Source organism: Apteryx mantelli, chromosome 16 (genome assembly GCF_036417845.1).
Source record: "Apteryx mantelli isolate bAptMan1 chromosome 16, bAptMan1.hap1, whole genome shotgun sequence".
Lineage (NCBI taxonomy): Eukaryota > Metazoa > Chordata > Aves > Apterygiformes > Apterygidae > Apteryx > Apteryx mantelli.
In genome coordinates this window covers 10,879,161-10,907,048 of record NC_089993.1, presented here as the reverse complement: position 1 = coordinate 10,907,048, position 27,888 = coordinate 10,879,161, and the positions used below count along the sequence as shown (strand labels likewise).

The window sequence follows — 27,888 nt, the reverse complement described above, 5'->3', positions numbered from 1 at the left end:
TAATTTCACCATTACTATTGAAGACTTTTTTTTTCTCTGAATTTTATTTATTCCTCCTTGCCAGATATTTACTTTGAAAACTCAGTATATAAATATTTGTTTTGAGAGGAAATGTTAAAAAAAAAAACCAAACCAAACCAAACCTTGTCCCAAAGCCACGAGTGATTAATTGCTTAAGGAGACTCACAGTTTCCTTCAAGCCCAAGCGGGCAGTTCCATCTAGACCATGACAAATCCAGTTTGCTCACAAACACACGGACTGCATTTCCTTTGGGAAACATTTAATACACCCACAAAGGACTGATCACAACAACACGAAGCACGCACGCATACTGCCACGAAAACAGACACACCAGCGATTTTAACAGCCTTGCAAAGCACCCAGTATACAGTTACGTTTTGGCAGGCCCTTCCCGTCAGGAGCTCGCCTGCGGTGGGAGTCCCCGCGCAAAGCTGCGCTGCGCGGCAGGGAGAAACGCTCGTTCTCCACACCGCCTTTTTGTCACTAACGGGCACGGGCACCCTTTGAAAAGGCAGGAAAAAACCGCGGCCACCCGGAAGGGCCCCCCAATCCCAGCTCACAGACTGAACTACACGGAGGCACCTGCAGCGTACGCAGGATGGGGAATGGCAGCCGCGCGCAATATATATATTTATTGGCGATCACCAGCCCCCGGCTCCTCTCAGGCAGCGCGCGCGACCCCAACGAACCCCGACCCCACCCGCCGGCCGCGCGCCGGGCCCCGCTCAAACGCCACGCGCCGCCCGCCGCGCCGCCCCATTGGCTGGCGCGCGCGGAGAGGCGGTGCCGCCGGCGGCCCCTCCTGCCGCCGCCGCGCTGCGCCTGCGCAGTGCCCGCCGGCCGCCGCGGGGGTGCTGTCATCCGGGTCCTCGGCGGAGCCGTTGGGCGATGGCGACGGTAGCGGAGCTGAAAGCAGGTTGCGGTGGCTGGGCTGGCGGAGGGGGCGCGCTCCGAGCGGGGGCGGGAGGGCGGTTGCCCGGCCGGCCCCTCTTCACGCAGCCAGCGGCTCCCTGCCGGCGGCCCGCTGGGCCTCGGAGTCGCCCTGAGGCGCTGGCGGAGCCGGCCGCTCCTCGCGCAGGCCGCTGGGAAGCGCAGGCGCCTCCCTGAGCCTCCGCACCAGCGCTGGGCTCCTGTCCCCCGGCTTGATCTGGCCTTTACTTACTGAATGACATCACACGCGCTTCTGAAATTGCTAGAACCCATATTTACCATTCAAAAACAAAAATGCTGTAATTTCTTTAAGGGCTGGATTTTTATCTGTAATGTTCCCAGTGTTGTTGCTGGCATACCAACAGGTGTGTATAGTCTATATTCGTTTCCCTGTGAAAATGAAGAAACTATGTTTATAGTGTTGATGGTTAGCGTCACTTAATACACATAGCTTTGCATTAACCGTTTTTTTTTACGATAATAGTTTTAAAAGACACACTGGAAAAGAGAGGTGCGCTTGGGCAAATAAAAGCAAGGATCAGAGCTGAAGTTTTTAATGCGCTGGATGACCAAAGTGAACCACGGCCACCACTGTCCCATGAAAATCTCTTAATCAATGAACTCATTCGTGAATACTTGGAATATAACAAATATAAGTATGCAGCATCTGTTTTAACTGCAGGTATTGGGGCAGATGTATGATCTTCCACTGGCTTTTATTGTCATCGCTTGTTGTCATCACTGTTTGGTTGAGTAATTCAGCTGGGGTTATGACATTAGTAAGTGTGACCAAACTGTACTATCTTGTCTTCCAATGGAAATAAATAAGGCACAAACACTTTATACTGCCTTCTTTGCAGCATTAAGCCAAATCATATCATTAGTTCCCAAGAACACTTATTCTTTGCTGTTTTCCCTTGAGACGAATGCTTTGACAGAAAAATTGATGCATAAGCAAGAAAACTTTCCAGCAGCCTGCAAAATCAAAATACCTTTCTTGGAATGTCCACTTTCATTTTGGAAAATGATTAATAATATTTTTTAAGCATATACCACAATTTTTTCTCACTGGCATTTGGGTAAAATAAATAATGAAAATCCTGCGAATGCAGGAACAAAATCCTTTGAGAAATATTCTAAAGTAATATGTACATAAAGTAGTTGATAGCCTGATTTATAACAGTCCTGGCAATTCATGCATATGAATCATATCAGAAACTTGGTTATATATTCTATGTTTAAAATATACATTTGCTATGTAATAATTTGATATGTTAGTAGTTTTCATTCTATTAAAATTACAGACATGTTCATCTCAATGGAGAGAGGGAACAGAGGTGTAGTCTATGTTGTAATTAATGTGTGCAATCTGTTTCATAACAGTACTTCTCTAGAGAAGAAATAGTTTGCCTCATTAATTCATCATAATACTATTAAGATTTTTTTAATATTTTTCTTAGATTCCTTTAGAGTGAATATAAATATCATAATATGCTATTGCAAATTGTATTAATATGAAGCACTAATGCTTAAGTGTGTTCCCAGGAGTTACAATATAAAGTTAGAAATTTCCAGTCTAAAAGTAAGGTGTGCATTCTGATTCTCAAACTTAAGAAGTTACATTGGTGATATTTTCCATACCAATCTTAAGAATTGTGCGGAAATTTCTTTTTCAGAGTCTGGCCAACCTGAAGTGCCCTTGGATAGACAGTTTCTTGTCAAAGAGCTGAATCTAGTCGAAGATGCAAATAGCAAATCAATGTAAGGAGTGCTTCTGGAAAACACAGTATATTCGGTTTTGCATATAACATTCTTTGTACTATCAGTAACATTCATTTCTATTTAGTATTATTAGAAATCGCATTTAAATGTTACCTCCCCAGTTGTTAATGTGACTAGATCGCATGTCTAGTCTAACATGCAAGACTCAAACTTCTGATGTGAAACATGGGCCCATATTCAAACATATCCAAAATTCAAAACTAACATTTAATTCTGCCAGCTCTGTAGCACTCTCCAGATAGTGTATTTGCACACGAAAACACAAGTTTCTTACCAGTAGTCTTCCCTACAGTTAGAGGTAGAGAACAAATATGTTCTTTGCATATCTGTCAGTTTTTGTAGAGCAATAAAAAGATTATTGTTCTCTGAGATTAGATATAAATTCACAATATGATATGACAGGGTCCATGAGATAAGATACTGAAACAAGTTTGTGCAGATAATGCTAAATGGTCTCTGTAGTTTGGGCTCATACCATCTGTCCTGTGATTAAGCAGAATCAAGTTTGGGATGTCTGGTGGTGACTAGCCTGCCAAAGTCCAATACTTAATATTGCATGAGTGAAAATGTACTGTATTCATGTGCTAAGTATGCGCTGGTTCTTCGCCTACACGGGATCTGGAGTTCAGTTGAGAATGTCTCTAGGTGTAGGATTTTTGAGATGGCGCTGGTCTTCAGGATGAGCTTAGGTTTGTGGTTACTTGTATAATTACACTGGACATAATGTATTTTAATTAATCTAAAGACATCTGTACATATTCTAGGAGTAAACATTAAGGTCTAAGAACCTCTTAGGAAGTTTGGGGGTTTTTTTAATGCTCAGTATTTCATATATTTTATAGATTGCTTTTATCATTTTCTTTTTTAAGCAGACCTCTCTTGTATGGAATCATAGCTCATTTCTTACATGGTGGTAAAGAAGAAAGTACCCCAAATACTCTTCCAAAAGTGTCTTTGCTGAACTATCCAAGGCAGAATCTTGGCAAACCATCTACTGAGAGAAGTCAAAAAGGTGTGTATGGTCATTTTTGCAGAAGTTTTGTTTGTGACTAGTTTTTCTGTATAATACATATGCTTATAACCACATGAACATGGAGATGGACACGATATGCCTTCTTCTCTATGCAAGGAATGTTTTGAACTGACAAATTTTTGTAAGAAGAATTCCTCAATACAACATTGTTTATACCTCAAAAATACTGTTAAGCTGTTTGACCTGAACATGCCTGTTGCTCACATATTCATTTAAGAAATGTCCTATTGTATCCAATTCATGAAAGACCCACCTGTGATTTCTGAAACTACCTGTATACGTTCCTTTTTTTAAATTGGTGACCAACTTACAAAAGCTCTTATGCCTGCTTCTTTTCTACTGTTATGCTGATGAGAGAGCATAAATGCTATACAAATCTAAATATCCTCAGAACTGCTTGACTGGTCTTCAGATGTGTCAGTAGTAGAAATTTCCCTCTGAAATGGAAATGTATTTTATTTAGAAAGAAGGCATTTTTAAAAATTGCAGACAGCCAAATTTATATATTTTTTTCAACAGTGCAAAGTACTGTGAAGTTCCTGTTGATCTTATGGTAGCTGTAGCTACTTGTTAGTTACTAAAGGGAAGAATTGGAGGGGAAGCAATTGTTCAGCTTTATTCTGTTAAGGTTTTCAGACTGTAAAATACTGAAAATTTTAAATTGGACAGATGTACTATTCTAATTAGTAAATGGAAGAAAACTTGCCATGCCATTTATGCTAGGGTTTTAGAAATAAAAATTTACTGCTGCAGTTACTGGTAAAGACCAAAAAATATTAATATCAGAAAGTATTGTTATCAGAAAGGTCATCCAACAAATTGCGATCCCATTTGCCTAAAAGTTAAACTGGCCAAATTGTACTCCCTTACACTATTACCAGTTTAGAATTAGTTGACTGGAGACAGTTGTGACTACATTGGCAATTTAATACAGGAATTTAACCTAAATTCTCAGTAAAATATATTAAATAGTGGGCATATCTTTTTGTTTCTCATCTGTTCTGACTTACTTAATTTTTATAGAAAGTTCTTAATTCTTCCACTGTTCATTCTGTATACAGGCATAAATCTTTTCTGAGGACATTTCAAATCCCATTGACTTCAGCAGCTTAAGCTTCAAGTTCACTGCTATAAAGTAGAACACTGCTAAATCTTGTTTTCCTCTTCTGGTCTGCTCTTTGACTGGTTACTATTAATGCTGCCTAAGCTACAGAACGAAAGGGATCATTGGTCCAGCTTTTTCCTTTGAAGAGTCTGCCTGGCATATTACTTTCTACTCTGCGGGAATTTGGACTGTTTAGTAGTATCATGTTATTACTAATAGTACTATCGACTATTTTTTTCATATCCATAAAATTTGAAAAACCTGAGCACTGAGATAGTCTTAAGAAATCTAAAAAGTGTGAGAGAAGGACTGAATAAGCACTCTTTTTAATAATTAGATTCATTGAGACAATACTGTTTCCCTTCTGCCAGAAGGGGGTGCCAAAGAAGTAAAATTTCAGTACCAAAACTGGCTGTAACTGGTCTCTCTGTTAAAAAATTCTTATTCCTGACAGAAATTTCTCCATTTTTTTTATACTAAATTAAATGTTATAGAAGAATTTTTTAAAAGTATAACTTTGTACCTCAGTTTTGAAATTGACTCTGCAGGTCACCTGACCCTGTTGACTCCAATAGAATTTCACATAGGGATTTAATTGTTTAGAGTCAATTACAAGACTCAAGTTAGTTATCAGATGTTATTGCTTGTTGCTCTTTGAACTAAAGAAAAATACAAAAGTAAAGCTTTAAGGCTTTTAACCTTAAAGTAACTATAGTCTGATATTACTTTCTGCATATGTTTCTGGAATATGTTAGTGGAGACTTACAGGCAGTGTGTTTAAAATACCAATTACCTAGCTATTTTAATTAGGCTGCATATTAATATGATAAAGTGCATTCATAAACTCAACTCTTAGGTCTTGTATTTAACATATAACTTGCTTTTCATATTAGAAATTGTCTTGCTTCTGTTGTTGAAATCTGGTGGTTCTTTAGTTCTGTCGCTATACTGGAGCTGCAGTTGTCTTAGATCTAATCTTTAATAATTTATTTAATAATCTCTTATTTCATATCAGTGCATGGACAAAATACTTTATAATTGTAAAATTGCGCAAGTTTCTTACAATGATCTTCTGTATCAGGGTTCATATTAGCAGAAAATAACAGTTATATCTTTGGATCTGCAGATGCATGAAAATACTTGTGAAACACTTGTCTGTGCTTCATTTTCAGATAGAATTCCAGAACCAGGAAGGATGGCTGGCACTAGCATTGAAGAACCCCTTGTTTTACCGAGTATAAACAGATGATGTCTTTCATATGTTAATTTTTCATATAAAGTTCTCTGGGAGTTAATTTAAGAAATTAATTCTTTACATAAGTTGTTCCATCATGTCCAGTGGGCCACTTCAATTTGTAAAAGCTACCCATCAGACAGGAAGACAGGGTCATATTAATTGCCAATAAAAAAAATGTTAGCAAAGGACATCTTCCTTCAGTGCTGATAGAAGGAAAACTGTATATGAAGTCAAATTAGTCAAACCTCTGTCTAGAACTGGGCCTAAAAATACTGCGTTTATTTTTATAAAAATAAAAATATATCAGAAAAATTACCATTCCTGCACTTTCCTTATGATGTTCTGTCTTGGAGTATTTTTTCCTGCATTTTAGAATAAAAAATACTCTGTTTTATTCTGTGTGGTGTTTCAAAAGGGTTCAAAGTAAGTATTTTAATAATTCTTTATTAAAAAGTGGTGTTGAGGCTGCTGCTACTTTCAGATAAGTATGGAAAAATAAATTTGAAAAGAAAATTAAAATGGTTTAAAGGAATAGTTGTTTTTAATTCTCCGGAAACCAGGACTATATTTATCTTCATGCCAGCAAACAAATGAGGGCAAGTCTTTTCCATCTGGAGTTGCTATAAATTGTATGGTGTAAAACTAAGTATATGGGAGGGGGAGGGACTTTTGTTTTTTCCCAAAGGACATGAAGGTCAAAGTCAGGGGAAACTAAAAATAAAGTTGATAATAGATTACTGATTCCCAGAGCTATTTTTTAGCTGTGGTATTTACATTTTTTGAGATGGTAATTTATTTTAAAAGCAGAACTTGTAGGGGTACATCAAAAATAACGCAGGTTTGTTATCTATACTCATAAAAATGAGTGGAAGAGAACATGCAGTTTGTGAATTTTAGTGAGAGTACCCTGTGTTGTACAGTCTCTGCATAGTTTTGCCTTAATCGTGATTAGACCCAGTTAGCCTTATAGGTATTTTTTATTTCAATAAGCAGCCTAGACTCTACTGTGATATGAAATCGCAGACAGTGAGTATGCGTATAATATAAGGGGAAGCCGCATTCACCCGTTTCAAGGATCAGCAGCGAGCTCATCCCCTCCCTGCGACTGGCCATGCTGGCAGCTCCCTGCCCATTTGCTGATTCACAAGTCTCTCAGGACTGGTCCCATCGCTGGGGGGAGGGAAGGGGGAGGGATGTGTTTGCAAATTTACCTCATTCGAGTAGTTCTTTAAGTCTTCTGTAGCTTTGCATCAATTGTAATTGACTGTTGGGTTAAGCAAGCCAATTTATCCCTGTCTGTACCCTGGCTGTGTGCTGTGCTAAAACTATGTTAACACTACAATCAAATCCAATTACTTAGCTGAAGATCTGTGCAAAAGATAGCATCAGGGGATTCTGCCTCCTTTTTATGTTTCTTTCCTGCCACATTAACAGAAATATTCATTCACATAATCACCAATCTACCTCTTCAGCATTTCTCTCTCTAAAAATACAGCAGAAAACTTGTCTTCTAAGGTATTAGTTACAAATCTTCATTTTGCAATGAGCTGTAAGTGCCTCTATGGTTAAGTTGCAAAAATGAACTTTTAAAGAATGCAGATATGATTGCTCTGGCCACGTAAAACCCTGAATTTTTAATTTTGTGTTTTTTCAGAGGTTAAATTCTAGATGCCTCTTTCTCCATAACCAAGTGGGTTAAATTAGTATGTATACTCAGAATCTGAATCATCTTTTAAAGAGCAAAGAAAAATGTTCTGCTGGAAAACACAGAAGCAGTAACTTTCAGTGCTATGCAAATCTTTCAGTGTAACTAAAGTCTAACTAAACATCTGCTTTGTGTCTTCCCAGTACAGGTCATACAGAAGCTGCCCACTTGTCACAGAGATCCCCAGGAAATAGATAGATCTTTAGTGGTAGAAATGAAGTAATATTTTTGTTGTGATGGAAGAAGGTGAAAGGAAGTTTGGGCCTCATCCTTTCCCAAGAGCACAGCTCAGCACGATCATGGTCTCCACAACCATGAAAGCAGAGGCTTTAGAAGTATGTGCTTCACTGAGTTTTGAAGTGAAGGTGTGTATCTGAAATCAGAGTAGAAATCCATTTTAGACAGAAGGGAATTTCAGGACTCTTTTCTTTGTAATGGGCAGTAGGGGAGAGAGCTGTCAGTGCAAGGTTCTGTACTGATACGGAGGATAGGAGCTGGCTTGTTTGCTCTCTGTGCAACATTAGTTTCATCTAATTCTGTAATACTTTCATAGCAAAGATTTTGGTTTTCGGAACATGATAATTTATTGTACAAGCAAATAAGTATACTTTTAGTAGTATTTATTTGTACAACAAAGCTTTGAAATATATCTGTGAAAATATACTTGTGTAATCACATTCTAAATGGTCTAGCGTTTATCCTGACAGTAAATGAAATATGAGAGCATCTTTCAAATTCAGACATGTAGCAAATCCTATGAGTATCAGATTGCCTTCTTTGTTAAAGTATGAAGAGGATGTGCAAATTCTATACTATAAGGATGCACTTTAAAAAAATCTTTCCTTAAAAGTTTAAACTAAGCTAGTTCAGTATTTAGATGAAAATATTTCACAACTCTTGAGTCACAGATTCTGATTTTGGATAAAATCTCCATCCCAGTAAGTACATACACAAAAATCATTTTCTCAAACAATTTAAGATGCTCTATCTAGCTTAATTATAGACTGTAATGTCTTGCATTAACTGCCTGTATTCTTTCTACAAACATAGAAAATGAGAAAAAGATATGAGGATGTAGAAGTTTGGGGGTTTTAATGAGCAAAATGCAATTCTAAATTTTTTTGGAGATGATAGAATATTGTAAACAAGATTGTTAGGGACAGGAGTTAGTTAATTTAAAAGAGGCTATTCTTTGTCCAAGTGTGGTATCACAAATGAAGGTGACAAGGAGGCAGCGCAGTTTTGTATGGATATCAGATCTGGAAAGCACGTTGGAAGAACTTAACACACAAGTTTAAAAAATGTCTTTAAAACCAAATGTTTGCCCTCCCCTAAAATCAGAGGAAACTACATTTCTAGAATCTATAGCATCAGTGTTGCTTCAGAGGTATTGGTTTCTGTCATGCACACAGAAGAATTCTTCTAAGCTTTATCAACACGCTCCAGGGAGTCGGTTACACTTTCCTTCCTGGGCACCCTTTGTATCAAGCTGCATCTTGGTGTCAGTTGATCACTTTTCCGGACAAGTGATTATCATTTCGCAATTATGTTTAGGAAGAGAAAGCCAAAAATATTTGTTGACCCTTTAAAAGACATTCTTTCATTAGCAGTTGGTTTCCAACTGGTTTAGAGTTGACCTGTATGCTTCATATAGTCTGAGTTTATCAGGTCAACAAAAATTCAATTGTTGAAGTGGCTGAGGATTCTGACCTGAGTCCAGCATTAAGCACAAGGCGTAACATTAAGCAGATAAGCAGTCTGTGACTGTTTTGCCTTGTCAGACTCCTCTCATGCTTAATTGTTCTTCTGCTTTGGAGGCAGACCGTCCCTCATGTTGCAAGTGCATGTCTTTATATAGGTGTTAATCTGCCAAGTACATTTGTTGGCTTCCAATAACCCACCACTTATATTTGTTAGCTTCCAATTACATTTGTCAGCTTAAAGAAATATGGTTGGGTAAACTTTGGTAAAATCATTTTTAAACAATTTGTTTACCTGTATTAAGCACATTATTTAATATAGTAACCCATCACCTGTAATGCTTTTCTTTTCCTCCACTGTGGTTAAACAGTGGTAAGACAGCTGGAAGTTGCTTTCTTTCCTTCTCAAGTCCTCTTTCTTTACAAGTACAATATTTTCAGTGCAAATTCAGCAAGGAGATATTTAAGTGCAGACTGCTCAATACTGTATTTTTTCTAGAAAAATATTTAAAAAATAAAAGTTTAGGGTTTTTTTAATTAAGCTTATTTTGTTGTTCCTGGATTTGGGGCCCTGATTTTAATCACAAAGGCACCATCCACTGGGAATCACCGTCCTTCATTCTGAGGCAACTTTGATTTAAAAAAAGCACCTCAACATTTAGGAAATCCCAAACAGGTTATATTATTAGTATATTCTTATGTTAACTTTTAAGTCAAGGTTGGAAGCCAAGCACTTGACAGTTCCCACCCCACATGGCTCAGGAGTGCCACTGTTACATTCCTAGCAGTAATATTTTTTAGACTTTCCAGTTCAGTTTAAAGTCACATCATATATCACCCTCTACCACTGACTCTGTTAAACATACTACCCAGATAGCAAGCCTGCATGTGCACATGCAGTGGTTTGCAAACCAGGAGGAATAATTTCCACTCCTTTTTAAGCTACTATTAAAATGCGTCTGGTTTTGTGAAACAGCTGTATGGGTTTATAAGGAACTTCTTAGGATAAGTTTTATGACTGCTAATCTGATCATACTTTTCAGAGGATCCCCTTGCATTTCATTATACTCCTACTTAAAAGCTAAGCTTGCAACACAGAAAAGGCAGAAAAAATAAGATGAAGTACTCAGGAACTTTCTGCTAACGAAGGTCAGCTTCTTGGCTTTACATCTTGGATATCATTTCCCCTGGCTTTGTTCCAGCACAATCACACGTGCATGAATTTGATATGCTACTGCTCCCTTCCTGGTCCCCGAGGGCTCTGCATGGCGGTGCGGCCACCGGACAACTTGCAAGGCAGCAGATATGAACCTGCATCTGAAACTCCCGGCTGCAGCCAGTGGAAAGTCTGGCTGTGGTGGGAAGGCTAGTCTTTTCCTGCTAAGGCCTGGACATGATCGAAAAACTGATGTCTGTACGTGATATTGTTGGAATGTGTCAGGGGAGGAATTCCCATTCCCTTCCCCTCCCTACTATTTGCCCGGATTTGTGCACCACTGGGCAGAGCTAGACCCAGGGTCTGCCAGTCCCCCACACCTGCAAAAACCAGCACTTAAACCAGGTGACACCAGAGGTTTGCAGCCCAGCCTCCTTTCAGAAGTATTTTTTTAGGATGCTGAGACCAATGAGTGTCTCATCCATCTTCCCCAGGAGAGCTTATTTTCCAGAGAGGACAGGACTGTTGATGTCAAGAGAAATTATTCCACCCAGGACTGTGCTCTGATCCTTTGGGTATACACCATATTTAGCCTGTTGCTGAGTGGGGGTTGTTTCGGTATTTTGTATTTGGCACGTCGATGGGAATTCCTGGAGGATCCTAGCTTTCCCTTTTTGGGATGTCTCCATCCACAGGTCTTGCTGCACAAGGCTGTTGGCTACTAGTGGGGGGAGGAGGGAGGACAGCTGGGGACTGAAGGTTTCGGGGGCGTGAAGGAGGTTTGACGAGGAGCAGATCACTCCCTAGCCTCCCAGGTCTGGCTCCAAGCACCGTGTCCTCCTTTCCCCCCTCCCCAGCAGACGGTGCTGCCTCCTGCTCTTTCCATGGCATCCCAGGGACTGCTCCCCTTCAGCTATCTATCAGTTCTCTTCTTCCTTTTATGGACAGAGGGAGGTATTTCTTTTAAATGAAAAAGTATTTACAGTCCTTTCTCAGGAACTGAGTTGAGCACCGCATCACAAGAGAAACTTTGGCAAATCTGGTGGGGAGCTGGGAAACAACCCTCTATTCCCAGGGGCAAACAAGGCTCAATACAGCCCCAGGCTCTACACATTGCATAAACACAAGGAGACCCAGTGCAACCTCCACCCCCACATCCCTGCTGCATTAGGAATAACCCCCTTCTCCTACGCAACCCCTGAACTCCTGCACTCAGCTTAGCCCATGTAAACGCAGGACCTCCCAAGTGACTGGGGACCATGGTCTGGCTTTTGTCCTTCTCCTGGGCTGGGGGCCGTAATGGGTGAGGATGCTGCCAAGGCAGGAAGGGGTTAAAGGTCCATTTCCTTGGCCAAATCATTTCATTCTAGGAAAAAGCAAAAACTCTGAACTTGCGAGCTAGGGGCACCTCTTTTGTGCCTTCCTGCGACACACAAGCCACTGTGAGAAAGCACGGAAAGCCAGCGCTGGTAAGCACCAGCCTGCTCACTAAAGAGCAGCCCAGGCAAGGGGGGCAGCCCTCAGTGAGGCCCTCCTGTGCACAAGGTCCTTGGCTAAGTCTGTCCTGTTTAAGCCAGGTACGGAGAGGATTTTCCAGCAGGATGTGGTTTCCAGGGCCCCTCCCCACTGACAAGCTTCTCCTCCTCTATATAGGGAGGCTGCGAAGGCTGTGAGGACTTGGACTGTCCCGGCTCTTGGCTGCACAGGTTCCCGACTCTCCAATTCACTCTCTGCTTCCCTAATTGGACGCCTGTAAGTACCACGGGGACCCAGGAGATCCCTGCTGGGGAAGGGGCTGGGAGCCAGCAGCTCTTTTGGATGGAGTAGTTTGGCAAGCTAAATATTACGCTATTTTGCAAACACATTTAGTAAATTACCTGAAGAGAGTTTACTAATTAACAGTAGCAGTGATTGATTTACTTCGGAAGTGGTAACAGACCTATCAGACATGCTCAGCTGATTTACCCTGCTTTGCATAATATTAATTGAATTCTGCTTAAAATGCATTAGAGACGGTGTACCTTTTCAAGCGTGCGCGGATGATCTAGCTTGAAGCGTGTGCGGGTGTCCCACCTGGCTGCGGAGCAGGAGAGGCACCCTGTGCGCCCAGCGGGAGGCACCCGGCGGGCCCGCGCTGCGGAGGGCGGCAGGTACCCGCCGCAAGGAACTGTCGGGTGCGGGGACCTGGCCGCTGAGCAGCTGAGCTCATTTAAATATTGCTGCATTTTCGGTGCTAATAAAGGGAATTAGTACACTTCATATGCTGTTTAATGAAAACATAACCAAATAAAATAATTAGCTTGTCAGTCACTTGTTCTTTAAATAGTAAAAATGCTTAAAAATTAGGAGGAAAAAATGGAAATGTTTTATACAAGAGCACCTTGCTATTAGATATATGTATTTTAGTATGCTGGGAATAAAGTTTAAGGCAAAACTAATTAGATAATTCACTGAACTACACTAATTTGAATAATTTCAAATGTAAAAGTCAAGCTTTTTTATTTTAAAAAGAAAAGAAAGCAACAAACTTCTAACATTAACAAAATACTGCAATTAAATTAAGAAGACAGTAGATGGCAGTACAGAAAGCAGCTTCAGTGTTATCCCAGAAGTTCACTGGCTTCTTTCACACAGACACACACAGACACACACATATATATATGTATAGGTACGTATGTGTCTGTATACACACACACACACACATAGAAATGCATGAGAGGTGTGTGTGAATATAATGAATAAGCAATATGAGATATTTTAAATATAACACAAGTCATAAGATACTGCATCATTAATATATTACCTAATATCTATTTCTCAATAAAATCTTTCTAAAACACACTTGTTTAAAAACAAGCCAACCTTTTATTTTACTCAGAATCTCACCCTAAAGGGCAGCTTTCAACAAGATGCTGTGCATGGACCGACTTTCTGAACTCCCAAAGTGGGTCTTTTAAGCCACTAACACAGAGGCTAAAATGATGAACCCCTGGAAAGCTAAGCGCTTGATTAAATAGTCACTTGAGTTTAGTGCATGATACTCTTTTCTGGCTGTGTTCGCTTAGATGTAAACAATGATTTTTATTATCTCATTTGCAATTGACACGCTAGTCCCTAAAAGGTATTTGTTTTGAATTTGTTATCATTACATTTTTGTGGAACAGCTAGTATTGAGAAGAACATCGCCATATATGGTAGCACACATAGATGTATGCAGAGGATCCAGACTCTTTATAATTCACTGAGGCTTATTAGTTGCAAATCTGCTGGCTTTTCTTTTATGTTAATTTTAGAAGAAGCAAAGAGCAAGAGACAGCTTTCCAACTTGTGCATAGTCCAGTTAAAATATGGATTATTTATGAATTCTAATGAACACACAGAATCTGCTTTACTTAATAGAATGACATTTTGGAGTATTTGAAATATCTGCTATTTCCCAGATAAAAAGAATTTATCATAGATAATGGAATCCAAATTTTTTCCCTTCTTTTTTCATTCTTACAGTTTATAACATAGGTAATAACCTGGGCCAATTTCTATGGAGTATTAAAAGAGCTATCAAGTAACTAATCAGAGTTATGTAATAACTTGCATTAACAGAGGTTAGAAAACCTGATAGGAGGGCCAAGACATTTACAGACAATTTGATTGAATACATTGAGTATTTATGAAAAAGACAGCCCTGTAAAATTACTGAGAATGTTATCTCTTAAAATACAGACTTCCCTCTTCTTTTGTTGAAAAACTTTAATAAACTAATACCCATGACACCTTCAGGTCCAGATGGAAATGTCCGTGATGAGAGCAAGCCTTTGAGGGTGATCCTAGGGACCACCTGGGAGAGGCAAAAGGCCAGCAGGGACCGACAGCAGTGCTCCTGATGGAGCCGGCTGCGCTAGGGAACAAGTTCCCAAATGAAGGTCACAAGATGGGGATTCATCCTTTTTTTTTTTTTTCTTCAAGTAATACTCAGGTGGGTCATTCAGTTAAGTACTGGAAAAGTAAAAGATAAGCAACCTGGGAAGACCTTAGTAAAGAACTACTGCAACCCAAGAAATGCAGTTTGAGTCAAATAGCAGGTTACTGCCATCAGAAACCACTTACATGAGCAGGACTTCATTTTTGGAAATAATTCACAGACTCCGAGACGTGTTGCCTCTGTTTTAATAATTCTTCCCTGTACGGCTGTGATAAGCTTTCATAGTGACACGCACATCCTGCAGAGGAAGGAAGAAGCATCCTTTATCTTCTCATTAGGAGAAAAGCAGTCCCTTTATGCTATGACCCAGGAGGCAATTCTGCTTGGCCAATAACCTTTTAATTAAGTGCACTTCCTGGAGATATTTATACTTTATTCTTGGAATAATATACTCAGGATAAACTGCTGTAAAGACAGCATTCAACTTCTGTCACTGACATGATAAGGGAAAGGACAGTGAAGATCAGCAGGATATATCTGCAGTGGGGCAGCAGAAGGGGAATGGAAAAGTATCCTCCCTGGAAATGCAGGGAAGCGTGCATGCCCATGCCTACATGCTCACGTGGGGTTTAGGCAAGTATAACAGAGGTATGCAGATCTTGGTGTAATCTGGTACATTTCTAAGGCAAGAAACTTCATGTCAGTAGTTTTACTATCATTGCTTCTCCTCCCTTTCCCTGGATAGCTCACCTCTGAGTGTAAAAGAGGATTTAATCTTCTACATGATTCTATCATCTACTTAAGCAAATGGATGAGAAGCTCTTACCATGAGTTTGCACAGATATTAGTCTCCATTTCGCTTAGGCAGCACTATGGATAAAACCCAAGGACTGGCTAAGGGTTCAATTATACCTTCTCAGGGAAGGTTCTCAACAGCCTGTAATGCATCTTTCCCACCAGCCCGTTTCCCCAGTATCAATCATGTGCTGGACCAGAGCACTACCATCTGTATCAGAGATGAATCAAGAGGATTATTTCCAACTGTTAATCAGAAAGTTTTAGCAGGTCATTAAATGCACAGCACCTCACTAGCAAACGTCTAATTGAGTTCTTGGAGCCCACCTTCTATCCCTTCCATTTAGAAAATTTCCCTTAGTTACTAGATTAATTAATCTAGACTTTATAATCTAGATGCAGACTGCATTTTTTCTGTTACTACTGTTGTACACAGCTGCTACTCAGACTTCACCCTCTAATTCCACAGGACCATTCAAGAAAACTTCTTTTTAGACAAATGCCAGTTTTCCACTCATTGTCTATGTTTGAGACAAGTTTAGTGAGCCAATTCGGACTGCCCATCTCCTACTTCTTATAAAGGGTAGGATCTTATGTTTAAGCTAGTATTCACAGGATCATATGGTACATTTGACAGACAAATATAGTGCTTAGATCTAGGGAAAAAACCTCCTATCTCCAAGCTCTGCAGTTTGTTCCACCTCTTAGACCTTCTGACCTCACTTCAGTTTCAAAAAGACTGAATTTAGTCTTTTTTTGAATTTCACCATAACAAGGTGAAAGAATTTTTACATGCAGGAAGAAGTAGGCAAACACAAGAGCATACAGACAGACTAGCTCTGTATTATTCTGTAATTTGGTGGCAGATGTTTGTAACTTCTGTCAATGCTTTGTGTTTTACATAGCATCCAATGGGGAAAGGAACATTTCCTTCATCTTTGGGCAATGAAACAGCAAAGAACTTTTTGGTTCATCCAGCTGTGACCAGCTTTGTAGCTGGCCACCAGTTTAATCTTAGGCTAGGCTTTTGAGGTAAACGGTCTTGGCAATTTGTTATTTTGACTTCCATCATCATCATTTGTGGGCAGCCTCAAAGTAGCAAGATTTGACTCTATGAAACTTGGCTCAGCAGTTCAGTCTAATTTCTGGTTGTTTGACAGCAAGAGCAAATTCCTATTGATTTGAAGGTGCTGCCACCTGGCACTTAGCCCAGGCAACACACTCCAATCTTTCTGACATTTTGGGACACCTACACAGCTCTCTCTTTTGGCCCAAGACAGTGAAATCCTCTTGCGCTGCCGAGGCAGCAGAGCAGAGGATGTGCTCTGTCTGGTGCCACTGCTGCGGGAGGACAGGGCAGCACCCCCTTCTCCTGGAGCCGTGGCTGGCGAGCAGGGCCGCTCACTGGGCCGCAAGCTGGAAGGCCAGGGGGCTGCTGTGGCTCCGCAAGGAGGTGTCGAGCAGCACCAAGGGCTTCCCCTCCTCCTTTTGCCAGTGTTGCTACACGTTCTGCCTTCCCTACAGCAGGGCGGGTGGTGGGGAAACACTCCCTGTGCTACCCTATCCCACTGGGCCACAGAGTCAGGCCGGATTCACCCCACAGGCCGCCAGCTGGAAAACACGGCCAGAGAGAATACCATCTCCATTATTGGAGCTGTGCAGCTCCACCAGCCCTCTTGGCAACACAGGAACATTTTCTGCCTTAATCCACACAGAGGTCAAATAGTTTCCTCTTGCAGCTCTCTTCCAAGAATCCCCTGGGAGCTAGCTAAGGACTGCATCCAGCAGAGCTCCCTCACGGAGACTCGCCGGCCACGGACACTGCACAGGGAAGCAGCAATCCACAGAAGCCACCGGTCATGATCTCCCTCCCACTCGCCCACACCACAATGGACACAGCGTGCACACACATGCCCTGGGTGAATTTTCCTTCTGGGATTTTCGAGACAAGGCTGATGGCTCTAGAATGAAGATATTTAGAGGAAAGCTGGGATTGTTTAGATGACAGAATTGTCAAGGGAGTTTAAGGAGCTGGGACATCTAGTTTCCACTGAATTTCAATGTGATATCATCTAACGTCCTTAGGCGCCTCTAAAATGCTAGTTTTGTTTTTTAAGCTTTATGTTACCTTGTATATGATCCATGCTGTTCTCTCAGACCCCTCACACAGTTTAGCTCTGCAAAAAAAAAAAAAACAACATTAGATTGTGGGATGACTTTTGGGAAAAAAACCTTTGGAAGCCAATCTCTGATACTCTCAGAGTACAGGGTGTCCATTTGGCTACGTACCACAGAACCCAGTCTTTACAAATATCATTCTGCTTATGGGCTGATTGCTGACATCTTTAACAGTCAGTTCTCTGAACTCCCTCAAGATTCATGTTGTTTGAATGCTGTAAATACTAAATCCGTTCTCAGTAAGGAAATGAAACAACCTCTATCTCACAGCAATGTTTTTCTCAGCCACATGCTCTTCCCTGCTCCCCACTGTAGCTCCTCCCCAGCTCCCCTCTCTGCTCCGCCACTGCGGCAGGCTCCTTGACCAGCACCACCCTTTCCCAGCTCTGTCCTCCACAAGGAGTCCTCTTTTCATCCCTTTTCTCATTCGGTGTTGTATGTCCCATAGGACAGAGAAGACACTTTGGAAAGCTCCAGACGTTATCAGCACAGCTCGTGCAGCTACTCCGTACCTTCCCCTGGCCAGAACAGGACAGTGGCCGCCTCCTCCCTCCCCAAGACAGCCAGAACCCTCCCATTGCTCTCACCTAAGGAGCAGAAATACATCCAGCTGCTTTATCCATGTGCAGCTGCATGATGCAGATACATCATCCTTCCAATTTAAGCATCATGGTACAGGGTATCTAATAGCTGGCATAATTTCCAGGCTTATTCTATTTCTCCTCCCTTTCTCTCATGTGGTACACATTTACCTTTCATAGATGATAAGCTCTCACTATCTGAACCATGGAAAGAGGACAATACTAAATTAATTCTCCTTCACCAGCAATACTGATAACAATGGTTTTTTTCTAAGTCTGCTGTCAAACTTTAAGGTTTTTCTTTTGACCTTTTCTTAATCCTATTGATCTCCAAATGAAATGTCATTAGAGTGATTGGAAATAGTCCTCAGCAAGTAAAGTTTGTTTCTGTCCTTTCTGGAACACAGCCTGGGAACTGTTCTACTAATTATTTCATTATTGCGCTGGTATTTCAGTCTGCACCCAAAAGTATTTGGGTGATGAGAAATTCTCTGTATATCTGAATTCAGTTAACTCTGTGATGGGCAAGATATGAGGATGCAGGAAGTTGGTTGGCTGGTAGTCTTGGTCCTGACAGTCTAGATGCACAGATATTAATTATGCCTTACTTTTCTGCCTGACCTGTAGTACAATGCCAACAAAGTGTAGGTAATAAGCTCAGGAGTCCTCATTTGTTTTACTGCCATGAAGCTTTTGATTTAGGTCATTTCAGATGTGGTAACAAAGGAACGGGACTCAGTGGCCCAAACACAGATACTCTAAGGTATCTAAGCTGGCGCCCAAAGACATCTGCATGGAGATGTCAGATATGGCACAGGACATATCAGAGACCTGCACCACTCTGGAGTGGCAGCTGGTGGCCAGGCAGGAGACACTGCAGCAACTAAAAGGGCAGTGAATGCCCAAATTCAGGCAACTGAATTGCTCAGAATGACAATGAATTTGTCCTTAGGTTTTTATGGACAGCCCAGGTTAAAAGCTACCTTCCCACAGTGCTCTACCAAAGTGACCAGCCCATTAAGCAAATGAACTGACTCCCAATAATTCCAAAGGGCCCTAAAAATGACGCAGAGGGGAGGAGCAGACCCCAGCAGTGTACCTCCTGCAGGCAGCACCGCCATCGCGGACGTGAGCATCCAATCCCTAACAGTGTCAAGATCAACTCTATTTAGGATTTGTACCTCCTGTCCTCTTAAACGATTTGACCCATCCTATGGGAATGGGTGCCGATGGCAGCTCGCCTGCTCACAGAAATGTGCAGCAGTCTCCGGTAGCACTGCTGGCAGTGGGGGGGGTTTAACAGTTCAACTGCTAAACTCTCCCTGCAAGGCTAATTGTCACCATTTACCTGCATGATCTTGCAGCTGGCTTTAAGTAACAAATCTTTAAGAGCCCCAGAGACATGACTTTGCTCTGCCTTTACAGATGAACGCAGATGAGGGCAGCCCTGGCAGCAGCACTGACATTATACATCCCCGACAATAACGGCCGCACTTTGAAACTACTGAGCGGAGCAGATCTGACAAACATGTTTTGGCTGGAATTTCTCCACATTTTCCTCCCTTTAAACCAGAATATTTTTCTTCCTCAACAGGTGACTACTGAGTCAAAATGGCTCAAAAACCTCTCAGCGATGATGAGAAATTCCTCTTTGTGGACAAAAACTTCATTAATAACCCACTCGCCCAGGCTGACTGGTCAGCGAAGAAACTGGTTTGGGTTCCATCAGAGAAACATGGATTTGAAGCTGCAAGTATCAAGGAAGAGAAAGGGGATGAGGTGACGGTTGAACTGGCAGAAAACGGAAAGAAAGTGACACTGAGCAAGGATGACATCCAGAAGATGAACCCTCCAAAGTTCTCCAAAGTGGAGGACATGGCGGAGCTGACTTGCCTCAATGAAGCTTCAGTGCTGCACAACCTACGGGAGAGATACTTCTCAGGTTTAATTTATGTAAGTAGAATCAAACACTTGCACGGCATTTCCTATTGCTTGCTACCATGTGCAGTCACTAGCGAGATGCATCCCACCCACTGTCAGAGATAGAGTCCTCATGTTTAACACTGCCATGCAAGTCCTCATTCCTCAGCGATGGGATCTCAAACCAAAAATGTATTTAGTTCACCTTATTCCCCAAGATTCTTTTGATTCTTTATTTAACTGCTTTACTTAATTAAGTTAAAATACATGAAGGTTTCTTCCCCAAAGCTTGCAAATCCTGAAGGATTATTATTGGCTTTGGAAGTACCCTCTGATAGCTACACAACACTGCAGTCCTGCTGCTTTTAAAATAGGGGCTTTCCAGTGATTTCAGTGGAAACTTGAACAACTTTTCAGCTCATGTACCACAACTGTAACTTGCAAAAAGAACATATGGAAAAGCCAAATCACACAGTCTTTTCTCAGGCAAAACTCCCACTGAAAGGCAGCTGTCAAGTTCTGGTTTAGTAGGTGCTTGAGTAAAACCTTATGTTTGAATAAATGAATAATCCCACTGAAAGTCAAGTGAGACTATTCATATGCTTCAGTGTGTTACTGGATCAAACTCATGCATCCACTAAATCACATTTTTTTTTCCTTGATTAATATACAGATTGGCAAGTCTGGGCAAACTGGAATCTCCTCTATGTTCATGTGAATTCAGGTCAAGATTTTTCTGTCTTCCAGTCGACACAAGCATATTTTGATATTAGCAGCCCTGTAATCTATCTTCATTAGCAGTTATCAAACTGTACAGTAAGAAAGCCCAGAAAGTTCCCATGGAGCTTAGCTACTATCTTTGATTTTACATGGAGGATCCCTATGCTGTGCTGTAGAGAAGTAATCTACAATTTCAATCTATGAAAATTTTATTTTCACGACAGACCACTGATGAGTGAAATAAATAAAGTATAGAGCTTAAGTAACATGGTTTTAGAAGCAGGAGTAGATCTCTCATTATTAATATGAGGAATGCTAAATTGGAAGATAGGAAATGAAGCAGAAAATAAGATAGTTATATACAGTAGAACAAAGGAACTGGTTAGTTATTATGCATAACTTAATAGAGCTAAAGCTCAGGATCTTTCCTTCAGGAATGCATTAAAATTAACATCATTGAGATTCCTGAAAGAAACTAGATTTTTCAAGTTTGAGCATTTGAGTTTCTTGGATTCTAATTTTGTAGGTGAACATATGAGCCTAGTTGCTACTATATTACAGCATCCAGCATGAATTATTAAAGGAGACTTTGTCTTGCCTTGTTGCAAGATCTAAGAAGAATTACTAGAAAAAGAGTGGGATAAAACATTTCTTTTTTTGTTCTCAGCGACACCGTGTGAACAAATATTCCGGAGTTTCCAACATATGTTTACTCTGTGGATTTTTGTGGGACTTAATTTCTCTTCCTGTAGAAAGTGAGTTTCAAAAAGTGGATAATGCAATTATAAGTCAAAGAATTTGTCCTGGAGACAAAAAAAAGCAAGTGTATCTGAAATTAAGCTTTCTTTCTTCAAAGACTAGATTTTAAGATTATGGTAAATTAGCAGTTATAATAAATTATTCTGATTTGTATTACAACAAGTTATTAGTATTTTCAGACATCTAAAAACTGTCATATCTTTTGAAGAAAAAATAGGGGGCAGCTAAACAGAATTTTTGGCTTTGCTCTCATCCACTTCTGACACTAACTGTAAACAATTGTCTCCCCGCTTTGCTGTGCAGTGCTTACATAGACTTTTTTGGAGCTCCACACATACAATAAATTGTAACCTTAAATGTTTTCCTTCAGAATATCACTGCTACAACTGGGGATTCACAATTCTCCCGTAGAAAAAGTCAACCTTCCTGAAAAACAAATCATCTGCTCCATGAATTTAAAGTAAATATTATTAAATAAAAGCATTCAATGCAGAATGTGAACTGAAAGTCACAGAGTGACTGTACACAGGAAAAATTCCCTGGCCTTTCCCTTCACTACAGATAATTAAGAAGGAAGGGCAAAAATTGCCCTGCCACTAACTTATATTTTGCTTTGCTCAGACTCTGCCTTGTCAACACACAATTAGACCCAAAATGATGATATAAATATCAGTAAAATAACAACATAACTTCCGCTGATTTGAGAGTAGATTCAAGTTTCTTGTGCTTGTATTCACAGGTGATATTTATTCACTCTTTGCCCAACACTGCAAAATGCTTCCTCATATATGAGAAACTATATATGCATAGTGGAACCAGAGATGGGATTCCTCTGTCCAAATTCAGGCATTTACAACACAGATGCATATATTTGCATGAGTGTCTCTTGAATATCCACCAGCAGTGACTGACCAAGGGATATACAAGCTCAGCATTTCTTTCTGGAAGCTCTCCCTAAGGTACCAGCCTGCACGAGTTGCCTCCAGATCTTCTCAGGAGAGATACAACTGCTGGATCCAGCTCTCTAGAGAGACTGTATCCCTAGGGAGAATAATCTAAGGCACACAGAACTCAACCTCCCCATTTTTAATCTCATGCTTAGCCAATTGGCTTGCTTGTCTTCAAAATGTTACATATATTAATCAGTTTTTAATTAGTGCTTGCAAAGCAGATACCTAGAATTACAAACCGCCAAACTAAGAGGTCTTGGTTAACTTTCCTGAGCTGAGACAAGGCACCTGTCACAGTCCAGTTAGAATCACGGATTCCTGAACTTCATCAGCTCAAGCTTTTTCCCTGCCTTAATAACCTGCTTCCTGTGCCTCAAAGTTTGCACTTAGGAAGGTATGTCAGCACATGGCTAAGCACACAAACAGCCCTGCTGAGGCCATTGGATTCTCCGCATGCTGAAAGTCAGACACACACCTATAAATCCCAGGGAAGTGAGGCCTAAATAATTTCCTGAATTGGAAATTTATTCTCTTATTATTTTACTTACTTGGTTGAGAATGATTAGTTGAATGTATACAGTAAATCTATTTCTACTGAAGAAAAGGCCCTGCTACGCTTTCCTTAAGAGCCCTGCGGGTCATTCCAGTATAAAAAGTCCCACCACTTTTCAAATGTATTGTCCCTACAAGACTGAAGTTCATTTCAGCATGATTAACAGAGTTTCATTCTAAATTACAATGTCAATGAAAATCTGGCTTAATAATTATTTACCTTCCACATCAAAGGTTTTAGCTTGGGGATATTGAGAACTGGTGAAGATCTTCAGCTTGATTTTTCTGATATCTCACTTGAGACCATAGAAACGCAGTAGCAATCTGCTAAGGTAACAGAGGAACTCATTAACACCAAGAGGACCCAAGATGCTCTCTTGCACGGCACGGAGCACCCAACCTGCTCCTGGGGGCTGTGAGCTGATGGATGCTCTCTCCCTGTTTGCTGAATACCATATAAAGTGCTCAGGCTGTGCTGAGACCGGGTAGTGCCATTTCCTAATATGGTCAGGAAAGGGAAATCCCTGTGCCCAAGGCCCTGGCTGATCCAAGCCTTGGAGATGCCATTTTACAGTCCTATGCTCCAGCGCTTCCTGCGAGGGGACCTAAGCAGCTTGAGCCATCCCTAGCCACAGCCCTGAGAACAAGGCAAGGGCACACGGGATAGCAGCCGCACACCACGAAACTGTAATGCACGCACAGGGGGGACCTGCCAGACGTATGGTTAAGTCATAAAGAACAAATTCATTATTTCATTTTTTTTTAAATTGGCATGGTTTTAAAGCCAACAGACATAGGCTGGCTGAAATACCCCTGCAATTATAATCTCAAAAATTCATAGAGTTTTCTTGTTTTGAGGCTTGTTTATTATTTTTTTATGGGAAACTCTTGCAAATTGCTTACTCTGGGTAACTGTGACATATGGCTCATCACCTATTGTCATGTGCTATTATTTCTGCTCCAAGTTCAATAGCTGGAGCTTTCTGAAATAGAAAAAACAACAAAAAACAGATGAGCAACTATCAACTTGTAGTCAATATTCTTTTTTGCCTAAATGTATATTTTAAATGAATACCTTCATTAAACTGTACAAAGAAAACACATTTTTTTCTTAAACTTTTTACAGAAATAGTCATGTAGTGAAGGCATCTGACCATTCTGATTAGACACCTATCTGGAACTACTGTAATTTTTTCAAAGACTCTCTCAGACAAGCATTATTGTTATGTGGGGTACACATCTTCTTTTTAAAAAACCTTCCAACATCAATCCAATGTTGTTACCTAAGACTTCAGCTTACAAAATTTGGTAGAGGACGTATTCCAGTATGCTGAAAATACACATATAAAGAAATATTGTAAAGTATTATGGGTGTTATGTAATCCCAAATAAGGATGATTCACTTTATGTACTGAAAATAACTGAAGGCAAGATGCTGTAAGAGATCTAGGCACGACAAGATCAAAGCATGATGTATCTACAGGGAGCTAAATTCACATACTTTCTAGCAGTTCGATTATTAGAAATTATTATTTGTGCACTTGGAAACTTCACCTACACATGTATTCAGAAGTCACTACTTCATTTGCTACACTAGGCAGAATACAAAAGGAAGTGTTATTTACTAAAATCCTGTTAGTTAAATGCAGCTGATGTCTGTGTTTCCCAGACTAGGCACAGCACATGATACTAATTCCGGTTTTTATCTGAATTTCCTTGCAGACTTATTCAGGTCTCTTCTGCGTTGTGATAAATCCATACAAACAGCTGCCCATTTATTCAGAGAAGATTATTGACATGTACAAAGGAAAGAAGAGGCACGAGATGCCGCCCCATATCTATGCTATTGCAGACACAGCCTACAGGAGCATGCTGCAAGGTAGGCAAGTTTAATAACATGTCAGTTCTTAGAAATCACTGAACAATAACTGAAATGTGGTAGAAAACACCTTGTCACTCCCACACTTGCCCCTGCAAGGAGGAGAAGCACAGGCAGAAAAGCTCTTTTGCAGAGACCTACCAGGGCTTTCGGGAAGTTTCCTAGGAATTCTTTGGCAGGAACGGCAGTCCACAAACACTGTGACTCAAAAAGGAAAAACAATCCTTTTACCCATCTGTGTAGAGGCATGTGGGAAGGTTTCAAAGTCAAGCAAATAGTTTTGGCAAATACGGGCATGGAAAATGCTCCCTTTGTACGAGTGGAGACTGCTCCAAAGTTAGCTGCGAATGCTGCTGAAGCTCTGTCGGCCTTGCTTCTGCCTCCACCAGCAGAGCAAATGAAAATCACAGTTTGGGGCTACTTTGGTGGCAGTCTTACGTTTTGGGGTCCTGAACTGAGATGTGCTCTGTTTTCTAACAGTAATGGCAACCAGCAGCAATGGAAATTCAGTCAGGCCCAAAACAGTATGAACAAAACCACAGAAATTCACAGTGCCCTCCTCCTTACGCAGGGACTGCTGGCAGATTAAGGGCTTTTTGCTCTAAGGAAAAATCATTTGTCTGGGGACAAGAAAGCTCTAGCTCTGAACGTATGACGCTGCACACCTGCAGACTACAGGGCACTACTGTTTGCCGTCTCAGAACGAGCCTCGGATGCTCCAGGAAACCAGGGCATTGCTGAACGCTTTGGCATTAGTGGTGAAATTTAAATGCGCCAATCAGGGGCCCAATCCTGCAGAAATTATGGCCTGTAACTACGTCTCAGCAAGGGTCTCCAGACCAGGCCCTAAAGTTCAGGGCTTTCTGGTTTGGAGCGTAAGGATTTAAGTGTTATGGCTTATGGGTTTCAGGTCTGACTGGGCAAAACAATAAAGAGCGCTTGGAAATTTCAGTTCAACAATTAGATTAGTGCCCAGTATTGATTTTTTGTAATATTTACATACATACACAGAATAGTGATGGTCACTGAGAAACTAGTCTGTTCCAAACCCTTTTGCACTTTATCTGACTATGTAAATAAGATAACCCAGTATTTCTCTAGGCCCACAACACATTGCAAGAGCAATGATTCCAGCACTCCTGAATTTGTCCCTCTTGAAATAGGAGCTGGATAAGTTTACTAGAAGACATAAGCAGTCAGTTTGGCATATCATAGAGAACTGCTGTCGTCTAAATCAAAACTTGAACAAGACAAAGTCATTCCCCACAATAAACAAAGATCATCCTATATACAATAGGCTGAGGAGCGCCTGTAGCATGATACAGGCTCTCCTGGCAGCCCAAACTGCCTGACCCCAGACAGACTGACTGTAAACCCCAATCAAATCTCTATCATTTTGGTACAAGCACAATGCATATATGCCACTGGAGACAGATACCAAAGGCATGAAAACAGAAGGTCTTTCCCCACACACACACATAAAAGTCCTGAGTACTCATACGTCTCAACTATAATGCTAACAAAATACTCAGGACTTCTGATGATTAAACTGCTGCAAATTGTTTACTTCATTATTTAAGTCGATCACATAAGTATAGCTTAGCTTCCCAACTTTAGAATCTTACCCTTCTAGACATACAAATGTTTGAAATATAATTAATTCAATATAAAACCCAGAGAATTATGTATCTGCTGTACTATATCAATCTTTTTTTTTCCTATGGCTTATGTGACATTTCTTCTGTCTGGAGCCATATCAGCTTCTTTATCTGAGTGGTTCCCAGAAGGCAGAATTACCATGCAACAGAGAAGGAGGATCAGTGTTACAGCACTGATAAAAGACGTACTGAAAACAGGCCTTTCTGTAACAGCAGTTATTCATAAACACACGCGTATAAAATATGTTTAGAGCCGAGTGGGCAGGTGCAAGCTCTTAGAATAACATGATTCAGTAAATCTCACTTTTCACAGATTGCAGCAGAAACTTACTTGGCATAAGCTGATCCCACTAAGTCACGTATCTGTCTTCCAGATCATCTCACGCACTCTGTATAAAGCAATGTCTAGGGCTCTGACCAGGCCCTGCGGTCAGGGAGAGCAGTCCTCCTTCCTCACTCAAATTCATTAAGCAGCCTCACAGGAGAGCTCCACGGCTTGCCAGAAGCCAGCAGTGGTTACCTCCTTGTTCAGCAATGCCAAATACTGCTGTTTGTCCCTAAAAATGAGAGGGGAAAAAACAGCCAGGAAAGGGCCACAAGCCACCTGCAGGAAAGAGAAAATAACATATTGTAACCTATGCTGAAAAAGGAGAAGTGTTTTTCGCTTAACACAAAATTGGTATCAGTTCCCTGCCTGATCCTAGCAGCACAGGCCCTCTTCACTCCTCTCTCCGATGCTCTCCTCTCCTTCCCAGGGGTAGGCGCACTTTCCGTTCTTCCCCTTTGCTCTTCTGACACTCAAACACTTCCTGGCCCCACTCGCTCTCCGGGAACCTCCACGCCTCATGATTCCCTGGCCCCCCTGGAAGGAATATTTCCCGACTGTGGAGAGGAGGGGGGGAGCAAGTAGGAAGGAAAAGGGAAGAGAGGAGGAGGGAACAGAGCATAACGTGAACCTTTAACATAGTGCTCCTCCACCACCTCCCACCCCAACCACGCACAGCTGGCGGTCAGCCGCGGAGCAGTCCCACAAGAGCTTACGTCACAGGCCCAGGACACCCACGCTCTGCTTGCTCATTTACTTGCACATGCCGTTTTGGAGCTTCTCCATCTCTCTAGAGGGCCCCAGCTGCTTTTAAAGCTGTGCTTTTGTTTGTAAAAACGTACTCATGTTTTGTGCAGAAAACTAAATCAAACCTCAAAATAACTCTAGTTGTTCAGCCAAATTGTATTCATGTAGGAGTGGTGAAAGTGGGCGTCAACACGAATGCATGTGTGTGTGCAGGCAACATGTACAGACATAGAGG

General features: G+C 41.1%; 2 protein-coding genes and 1 long non-coding RNA gene across 11 annotated transcripts in view; 2 read left to right on the top strand and 1 right to left on the bottom strand.

Moving 5' to 3' along the window:
* The first annotated feature begins 838 nt into the window (after positions 1-838).
* Positions 839-6,641, top strand: CEP20 (centrosomal protein 20). 4 transcript variants are annotated; one of them, XM_067306254.1, is made up of 5 exons: positions 839-938; positions 1,437-1,634; positions 2,629-2,713; positions 3,607-3,746; positions 6,045-6,641. In XM_067306254.1, the coding sequence occupies exons 1-5, from the start codon at positions 911-913 to the stop codon at positions 6,119-6,121; spliced, it is 528 nt and encodes a 175-aa protein (XP_067162355.1). In that variant the 5' UTR covers positions 839-910; the 3' UTR covers positions 6,122-6,641. The 4 variants fall into 4 exon arrangements, with proteins under 4 accessions (XP_067162355.1, XP_067162354.1, XP_013795626.1 ...); XM_067306253.1 differs by having other exon boundaries at positions 3,604-3,746; XM_013940172.2 differs by lacking the exon at positions 839-938 and adding an exon at positions 978-1,317 and having other exon boundaries at positions 3,604-3,746.
* LOC106482582 (uncharacterized) lies at positions 1,286-27,510 on the bottom strand. Of its 2 annotated transcripts, XR_001292185.2 has the most exons (5): positions 27,276-27,510; positions 26,913-27,185; positions 17,513-17,561; positions 14,775-14,887; positions 1,286-1,342 (listed from the first exon to the last, which is right to left on the bottom strand). It is a non-coding gene; the product is annotated as an uncharacterized lncRNA (long non-coding RNA). The 2 variants fall into 2 exon arrangements; XR_001292186.2 differs by lacking the exons at positions 26,913-27,185; positions 27,276-27,510 and adding an exon at positions 23,265-23,362.
* MYH11 (myosin heavy chain 11) overlaps positions 12,382-27,888 on the top strand; it is a 64,361-nt gene continuing 48,854 nt past the window's right edge. For 2 of the 5 annotated variants that reach the window (XM_013940174.2, XM_013940173.2), the window contains exons 1-3: positions 12,389-12,422; positions 19,738-20,096; positions 24,767-24,923. In XM_013940174.2, coding sequence (XP_013795628.1) covers positions 19,755-20,096; positions 24,767-24,923 — 499 coding nt within the window. In that variant the 5' untranslated portion in view covers positions 12,389-12,422; positions 19,738-19,754. Of the gene's footprint in view, positions 12,423-19,737; positions 20,097-24,766; positions 24,924-27,888 lie in introns of those variants that run through there. The other 3 variants (XM_067306250.1, XM_067306249.1, XM_067306251.1) reach the window with 3 other exon arrangements.